We start from the raw sequence: 9,142 nt of genomic DNA, 5'->3' as shown, positions 1-9,142 counted from the left end.
TTGTCGCCAAGGTAACCGTAACTTGACTACTTAGCCCCCCCCCCCCCGTAAAATAGCCTACATGTGCATACGTATAACAGTAGGCCCTAAATTGAATGCGACGCGATACCCCAATGATTCCCCTATGTATGGCAGCGCTTCTCAACCTTTTTTTACTCGAGGACCACTTTGACTTTGGGAATTTTTTTGGAGACCCGTGCACCTACCAAAATCTTAAGAAAACGTCCATTTTGATGAAGACAATATTTCGTGAAATTTGAACACAAAGCTCTGAAGCACGTTCGAAACCAACAATATGAGAATTAGATCCTGGTCCCACTGGCCGACGGACACAAAACGTTTGCACAAAGGACACAGCGGACGAGCAACATTTCGGGGGTGGCTCCATCCGTTTTTATCCGCTCTAGAAATAGATAAATGGTGGCGAAAATTTGCGAAAACAGAGCGGAAAAAAGGGACGTGGGTAGTATGTAGTGGGGATGTTAAATGAATGTTTATCGGAAGCCTAGCACATGAAAGCGGATGGAAGTGGGGTACGTTTTACCGGAGGTTTTGAATACTTTATATACGAGATGCGTACGCTTACATCCTTTCTATTTCCGCGCTACTACAGTGCGTATAAAAAAAAACGGGACAGATTTGAAAAGTCTATAAAATTTTGGTGTTAATAGGTGCTACGAAGTCCTATCTTTCAAATGCCATTAAAAAATAAAGTTTTGTTAATGCTTGAGCGAACTCGCTTGGCGTTTCGAAGCTACAAGCTGGTCAATGGCTTGTTCCGCTGGGCTGGTTGTGGCTGCCGTAAGATCTTCGGCGTGGCTATCAAAGGTATTGCTCTGCGAGGTGGGCGTGGCATCAAAAGAGCACTGCATTTGAAGATGGCCTGGCTGTTTACATCGACGACAAACGACAGGATTGCTACACAGTGAGCGGTGATGACCTTCGCTCAGACATCTTGAACCCACCACAGTAGATCAAGGGGTAGATGGGATCTGGCCAAAGTGAAATATCTTCCCTTTGAAGGGGCCAAAGTTCATGAATCTGGGCAAGGGTTTGGGGGCGACTGTATGTACACAACTCTGTCACCAGTGAAGCAGTCCGTCAATTGACCATCCACCCTTAGCCTCTGGTAGATTATAGGACCAAGTATCTTACAGTTCAATTTATCAAGTTCATCAGCTATCAAAGTATCATGTGCAGATAGGGGGATATCTCTAATCACTAGGCGTAGGCTATTTTCTTTCCCAGCGGAAAGAAAAGGGTTTTTGTCGTACACTGTTACGTTTGCGTTTCTCATATTTATTCCATTTGTAATGAGTTTTATTCTAGAGTTTTGACTCTCGATATAGAGTCTTCACAGGCCTCCAATTTTCTGCACTCCCTTTATTTCACGTCCTTTAAGAACTAGAGAATGAGGGCGAGCTTCGGTGAAGGTAATCTGCATGGCCTTGCATTTAGTGGGACTAAATCGTGTATATGACGGCTATTGGCACCAATAGCGAGTCTAAAGCATCCGGAACCACACTTTATCCACCCATACTGCAAGCATCTCCAAATGTCATATTGTATTATGGAAACGTCGTGATGTAGCGGTTCTGACTCTCGCCTTGTAATCAGAGGATCGTGTGTTCGAATCACACCGTGGCCTAGCGTCCTTTGGCAAGACGTCAAAATCCACACTTTGCCACTCTTCACCCAGGTGTTAAATGGGTACCCGGTAGATGCGACAGCCTACGTAGTATGCTTAGCAGTCGGGTCTTAGAACTCTTGTTGGAATGCTCCCCATTGGAGTGGAGAGAGTGCATGCATTATGTGCGGGCATGCCAGGATCTTAAGACATGGGTAATAATATCTGTCAAGCGCTTAGAGACGTCGTTCCGATGTATTACGCGCTTTATAAAAGCCGATTATTATGTATTATAAAACAAATGTGTATGTCAAGTGAATAAAATTCATCAATAAATTCAAATTAAAAATAAAAATAAAATTCATATCATCAATCGTAACATATATGTTGATGTTTGGAGTGCGCTATTTATCATTGCTAGGAACATAAGTGGACCGAGGCGTACCGTGTCCTTTGTTTAGCAACTGCGTTTGCTGACCCTCGGGCTGACCCTGAGGTAGTCAGTTTGTCTAAATAACGCGTAATACTAGGCCTACTCTTGTCACTTATGAAAAAGATATCTTATACATGTATGATCTACGCCAGGGATTCTCAAATAGCGGCCCGCGTGCCACTTGTGGCGCACCGAGCCTTGCGGAGTGGCGCGTGGGAGCTAGCCGGTATGAACAAAATGGGAAAAATGTAAATTGAGATGTTTGATGTTTGATGATAATTTTACACAAAGGGAAAAACAAGTCAGTTATAATTTAAACTTAAGTCTTTATTGATTTTATTTTTATTTTATTTTTATTTTATTCTAACGTTATGGTTTTTATATGCTTGGTGTATGGATTCATGTGCAACTGTCAATAGTCATGTGCATCACGAGAGAGGTATACAAATTATCTCTATCTGTCTATGATCACAAGTGATCTGATAGCCCCGTTCATCGGATATCTATCACGTTTTCAACTATTTCTACGGCTAGTAATTTCGCATTTCCAGATTATACATTGAAAATTTATGGAACTGCTCAGAATGATGCAGCATTTGAAATGATGACAATAAAGCCAGGCTTTTAATCAACAACTTGGACTCCTGGCAAAGCACATCATATCGGAAAATGTGGTGACATAAAATTATACAGATATAAAATAAAGTTCTTAATCTGCATATTAGTGTGGCATCACAAAAAGTAAGTCGGGTAAGTTTTAACCAACAAATAATTTTCACAGAAGTAAGGAGTTTTAGACATATTGAAAATCAGAAACTTTGTTTCCGAAGCCGATTATTTAAAATCCAAGGTTGTGAAAGAGAAATGCTGCAAGGTATTGCCTGCTGTGATGTGTTCATGCCTTCGAGAACTAGCGGTATCACTGGTATGTTATGAAAAGTCACTTATCATTTAAAAATTAATAAATTGTGTAGTTTGTTTGCATTTGTGTTTCTTTTTAGACCCCCTCGTGGCCATTTAAAAAGCCTCATATTCCAAAGCTTCAAGGGGCTCCGCCCCCTCGAGCCCACCAGGGGCCCCTCAGCAATATTTGGCTCGTTAGCGCTAGGGGAACAGTACAGATTCTCAACAAGAAATGTGGAGCTTAATTGAGAATGACTGATCTACGCGTTTCAGTCAGATGTAGAATTTGTCAGTCAAGCAGTAACAGAAATCCTTCCATGATTTAATTTCTATGACAAATCTATCCTACAGATCGACAGCTTAGGATTTTCTTGAAGACCACCTGAAAGTTCGGATGCTTCAAACCATACACGATCGGATTGGCTACACTGTTCCCTAACAGTATCATAGTAGTGTACAGAGTAACGGCACTAGAACCGGGGATGACGAAATTAACAACAGTGGCTAGGAAACAGAACATGAAAACACAAACGACCATGAAAAGATTCTTAGTGATCTCGATTTCCTTTTGGTTGATTGCCTTGATCATGGGTGGATGAGAACCTCCAGAATCAGATGAAGAAGCTTGGCCTCCGCGTTTACTTGCTGACGTGGACTTGGTCTCATCATCTGTTGCGTACTTGTTTCGAAATTGGTCATTGTGTCGACAAACATGACTCAGAATCAAAGTGTAGAGTGTAAGAGTGAGCAGAAGAGCAACTGCTGCCAAGGTTCCTTGAAGTACGACGTAATAAGTTGTGGATGTTTGCCCACCTTTTAAAGAACATGTGCTGTAATATTCGGAGTAGCCGAGTGTCCCGAGACCAAACACTGGAGGTAGGACCATGGCTGATACCGAGAACATCCAGATTATCACAGCTACGACGATGATTCTCTTGGGAGTATGAAGACCTTGATGTCCTCGGATAGACTTGGTGATGACATACCACCTTATAAATGCTATTGCTACAAGAGTGTATGCACTGCAGCAGACGCTAATGTAGAGTACTGCGGCCACTGTTGCGCAGACCCCCTCGTTCACTGGGTAAGTTCCTGTCTGACTTAGGAGACCAACACTTTGGAAAGGTATAAAGGAACACGTCAAGATATCGGCGAAAGCGAGATTGACGACCAGAATATTGGTGATCGTCCGTAGGTTTTTGCTAACAATAACTGAAATGATGACGAGGGAGTTGCCCAAAAGACCGACCAATGCGATTACGAACAAGACGGATGCAACAATTACGCGATGGCGGAAGGGAACGACACTTCTTTCCGATGAAGCACTTGGAATCATCGTGAAATCGAATCCTGAATCTGAAGTGCTGGTGATATCCTGTACATCTGTGGTAGGGTACATGGTTTGTGTAGTGGCAATAGATGCATTGAGAAAATCTAAGAGAGTTGTATTTTCCATAATCGGTTCAATATGTTTTCTGCAGTGTGATATTCTGGAGAACAGTAGTAGAAAGAACACAAAATACTATGGCATGCAAGCCTCCAAATCAATTTTAAAATACACCTTAAAGCACGATTTCAAAAACAATGTACATGGCAGCATTTATATATATATGTATATAATATATAAAATCTCCAAGCTATTTATATTCATCTGCAGTTGATTTCACCGTTACGCTCGAGTTTCTCATCAAGGATAACCTACAATTATGACAAAGTACTTCGTCTCCTCAAGTTAACTTTTATTTCAAATTTGAAAGATTGACAAGAGTGGATTCGTGTTTAGACTGTCTTGAGTGCTTTTGAAATTGTCACTGTAAGCTGCGTCCTAGTTTCCTTGAGCGAATTAACGATCTAGCTCAAATAATGAAATATTTATAGGATATTTGTGCCTCGGCTCTCCAAAGAAACGGATGCGTGCAAAATGGCCAACTGTCTCCTAATAGCTGCTGTCAAACACTGAATGGCATATCAAACATCCTTGGTTAAAAAAAAAGTTTTTTTTAACCATGAGTGCTCAAAACGCCTTGAACCATAATCTAAACCGGCCATTATCCAAGAGCGATGTCAAAATGACTGACACTTCAACATGCATCGCATAGTTTTAGCTTCTGGGCACACGAGAGTAATTCATCTCCGCGCAAAGCATGCCGGACAGGCGTAAGTAAAGATCACATGACTTTATTGATTAAAATAATTCATTAAAAATAGATCAAATGTTTGTATATCAAAAGAACAATAGAGATAATGCTATGTTCATACTCTTTCATAATTAAGGCATTGGGGAGGCTAGACTGCATTTTTGTCTTTCATTTTAATTATTATTACCCACAATGCAGTTATGTTTTTTCTGGCAATGAACTGGCCGAAATTATGGTTAGTCTTATTTCAGGCCATTTAACTTTTGATTGAGCTGGGCAAGTACCTGATTAACATATCAAGTCTTAATGTACTGTTAATTGTGACTAATGTCAGTGAATTAAAGCAAAATCTATCGAGGGATTGATTTTTAATGATTTTTTGATGAGCTATGATATAACACGTGAGTGAATGGGGGTCTGTAATACTCATGTGTGCCCTATAGGCAAGCGCGACTACACTTCTACACTGTCGTTGCTATGGCTGGGCGTCGTCTGCTAGAAATCAGTGGTGAGAATGCTTCAAACAGTTTTATACAAAGTGATAGGTTATGTTTAACAGCAGTTGATAAGTATATAACTCGGCATTTGGTGCATTTATCAATCACGATGCTGAAATGACGCTTTCAAATGTATATTCAATGCCTATTATCATTTATCATGCAGAAATGCGAGTTTCTACTGCCAATAGGAGATCAGATCTGGTTGGTTTGAGAGTGTGAAATGAAATAAGTAGGGTTTTCAAAATGATACATAACTTCTAATTATCATCAAGGATTCCTATTTTCAATATTTAGAGCACGCCGAGAAAGAAAGATGAACAAAACACTAAAATACATAAACTTGTCTCAGTCAGATGTTATACATCATAGATTGCGCACTTGAATACTATTCACTTCATTGAAAGCTACGCGGGGTGGGGGGGGGGGGGGCGAGCTGAGTCGGGGTACATACCCTATCCTCCTAGCTTGTACGCAGGGCGGGGTTGATGGTATATATCTATAGCACCCCCTCCCCCAACTTGTGAGTTATAATGAGGAAGAGAGGCGATATGAGCACAAGAATTGCTTACACTCTTTGTTTGTTATCAATTTTCTTTTATTTACTTTGTTTATTTGTATGCGAATAAAAAAGGTAATAAATCACTTCGAACAAAATTAAACATGCTAACAAGAAGTTGTAACTCCACACAATATATATTTTAGCCTATTGATTGACATCAAACAAGTAGAACTTGTAGCTGCAATACCATAGCCTATAGGAAGCGCACAAAATATATGAATGGAACACTGTATTTTTACATTAAAATCAGGGGCGTCTAATGAGACGTTTTCTTTTCTTTTAAGACGTTTAGTCAGATTAGGTATTGAATGCAAGGTATCAATCTATTCAGGAGAACCCACTCTTTCTTTTAAGACCAAAATATTCAACTTTTCTTTGTTTGACCCTCAGTATAGCGCGACTACACTTCTACACTGTCGTTGCTATGGCTGGGCGTCGTCTGCTAGAAATCAGTGGTGAGAATGCTTCAAACAGTTTTATACAAAGTGATATGTTATGTTTAACAGCAGTTGATAAGTATATAACTCGGCATTTGGTGCATTTATCAATCACGATGCTGAAATGACGCTTTCAAATGTATATTCAATGCCTATTATCATTTATCATGCATAAATGCGAGTTTCTACTGCCAATAGGAGATCAGATCTGGTTGGTTTGAGAGTGTGAAATGAAATAAGTAGGGTTTTCAAAATGATACATAACTTCTAATTATCATCAAGGATTCCTATTTTCAATATTTAGAGCACGCCGAGAAAGAAAGATGAACAAAACACTAAAATACATAAACTTGTCTCAGTCAGATGTTATACATCATAGATTGCGCACTTGAATACTATTCACTTCATTGAAAGCTACGCGGGGTGGGGGGGGGGGGGGCGAGCTGAGTCGGGGTACATACCCTATCCTTCTAGCTTGTACGCAGGGCGGGGTTGATGGTATATATCTATAGCACCCCCCCCCCCCCACCAACTTGTGAGTTATAATGAGGAAGAGAGGCGATATGAGCACAAGAATTGCTTACACTCTTTGTTTGTTATCAATTTTCTTTTATTTACTTTGTTTATTTGTATGCGAATAAAAAAGGTAATAAATCACTTCGAACAAAATTAAACATGCTAACAAGAAGTTGTAACTCCACACAATATATATTTTAGCCTATTGATTGACATCAAACAAGTAGAACTTGTAGCTGCAATACCATAGCCTATAGGAAGCGCACAAAATATATGAATGGAACACTGTATTTTTACATTAAAATCAGGGGCGTCTAATGAGACGTTTTCTTTTCTTTTAAGACGTTTAGTCAGATTAGGTATTGAATGCAAGGTATCAATCTATTCAGGAGAACCCACTCTTTCTTTTGAGACCAAAATATTCAACTTTTCTTTGTTTGACCCTCAGTATAGGGCACACGAGAGTAATTCATCTCCGCGCAAAGCATGCCGGACAGGCGTAAGTAAAGATCACATGACTTTATTGATTAAAATAATTCATTATAAATAGATCAAATGTTTGTATATCAAAAGAAGAACAATAGAGATAATGCTATGTTCATACTCTTTCATAATTAAGGCGTTTGGGGAGGCTAGACTGCATTTTTGTCTTTCATTTTAATTATTATTACCCACAATGCAGTTATGTTTTTTCTGGCAATGAACTGGCCGAAATTATGGTTAGTCTTATTTCAGGCCATTTAACTTTTGATTGAGCTGGGCAAGTACCTGATTAACATATCAAGTCTTAATGTACTGTTAATTGTGACTAATGTCAGTGAATTAAAGCAAAATCTATCGAGGGATTGATTTTTAATGATTTTTTGATGAGCTATGATATAACACGTGAGTGAATGGGGGTCTGTAATACTCATGTGTGCCCTTCTCCGCTCTTCTCGCCATCAACTGCATAGGTGGATCCAGGGGGGTGTTATGATAGTGCCACTTCGTCAAATGACCATGTCGGCTAATGCTATTTTCCACAAAACAGTTGTATGCACAACTGTCCCTCACTCACTGTTTTTTTTTTGTTGCTTATACAATATTTCATTTTTACAGGTTTGACAATAAGGGTCAACTTGACTAAACCATATAGTATTAGAATAATGATAATTCCAGGTGTTCAGGGAGGAATTAATCTTTGTTTCACTTGACAGGGAGGGGAAAATTAGAATATTTCACATTTCATGTAATAAAATACAAAGTAAATAGTGAGTGGATGACGTCACCAGTCTCCTCATTTGCAAGCCAACCAGGATGTGCATAACTGTTTTGTGAAATTAAGCGAAACTTTAAAATGTCATAACTTTCTTATTTTACATGCGATTTTGATGAAATTTTCAGTGTTTAGCTCGTTGAATTTTTCTCTTTTTATTCAAATAAACTTTGTGTTGGAGTGGACTTGTCCTTTAAGTGCGACTCTAAGTCAAACTTTTTTGTGAAACACTCCCAGGATTTGAAGTACGGTTTGATAGATCAAGGCAATTTTGTATTTTGACGGTCATCCCGCAGCCGCCCGTTTAAAATTTTGATAAGTGATCGCCCCATGAGCAATTAGTTTAAATTTTAATTGTCGTGATATCGGATTGGAACTCTTTGATCGGGGCTAATCAAGTCCTCCAATTAAGTTTAAGTTGGACAAATTACATATGTAGGGCCCCCAATATAATTATATAAATGCTTATGTACAACGTCATAGATTAGCTCCACAGAGGGTCAAAAGATAGGCCTACTTATAACTTTACAAACTACACTGTTAAAAACACCCTGATTTTGCAGGAAAAAAAATATTTTGCAGAAAGCAGTAACAGAATCATTCTGTAAATTCCTAAAACAGGAATTTTTCTGCAATTTAACAGAACAGGTCTGTTTAAAAAGGGGCAAAGGGTGTTTTATTTAAGGAAATTTGTAAGATTCCATACACCAAATACCAATTTCCTGTAAAATTACGCAATCGGGTAATATTACAGGTGTTCTCGAGACTCTGCTG

The 9,142-nt window shown here is 39.1% G+C and overlaps 1 protein-coding gene across 1 annotated transcript; it reads right to left on the bottom strand.

Moving 5' to 3' along the window:
• Nucleotides 1-3,303: 3,303 nt before the first annotated feature.
• Nucleotides 3,304-4,419, bottom strand: LOC135156081 (ceropsin-like). Its single transcript, XM_064107208.1, has one exon. It carries the CDS (start codon nt 4,417-4,419, stop codon nt 3,304-3,306), a length of 1,116 nt encoding a protein of 371 aa, XP_063963278.1.
• Nucleotides 4,420-9,142: the final 4,723 nt, after the last annotated feature.

The sequence above is a fragment of the Lytechinus pictus genome, chromosome 12 (genome assembly GCF_037042905.1).
Source record: "Lytechinus pictus isolate F3 Inbred chromosome 12, Lp3.0, whole genome shotgun sequence".
NCBI classification, from domain to species: domain Eukaryota; kingdom Metazoa; phylum Echinodermata; class Echinoidea; order Temnopleuroida; family Toxopneustidae; genus Lytechinus; species Lytechinus pictus.
This window is presented reverse-complemented; position numbering and strand designations above follow the sequence as displayed.

Excerpts from the sequence above, each read along its gene's own strand:
- LOC135156081 (XM_064107208.1), bottom strand. The coding sequence starts at position 4,419 with ATGGAAAATACAACTCTCTTAGATTTTCTCAATGCATCTATTGCCACT.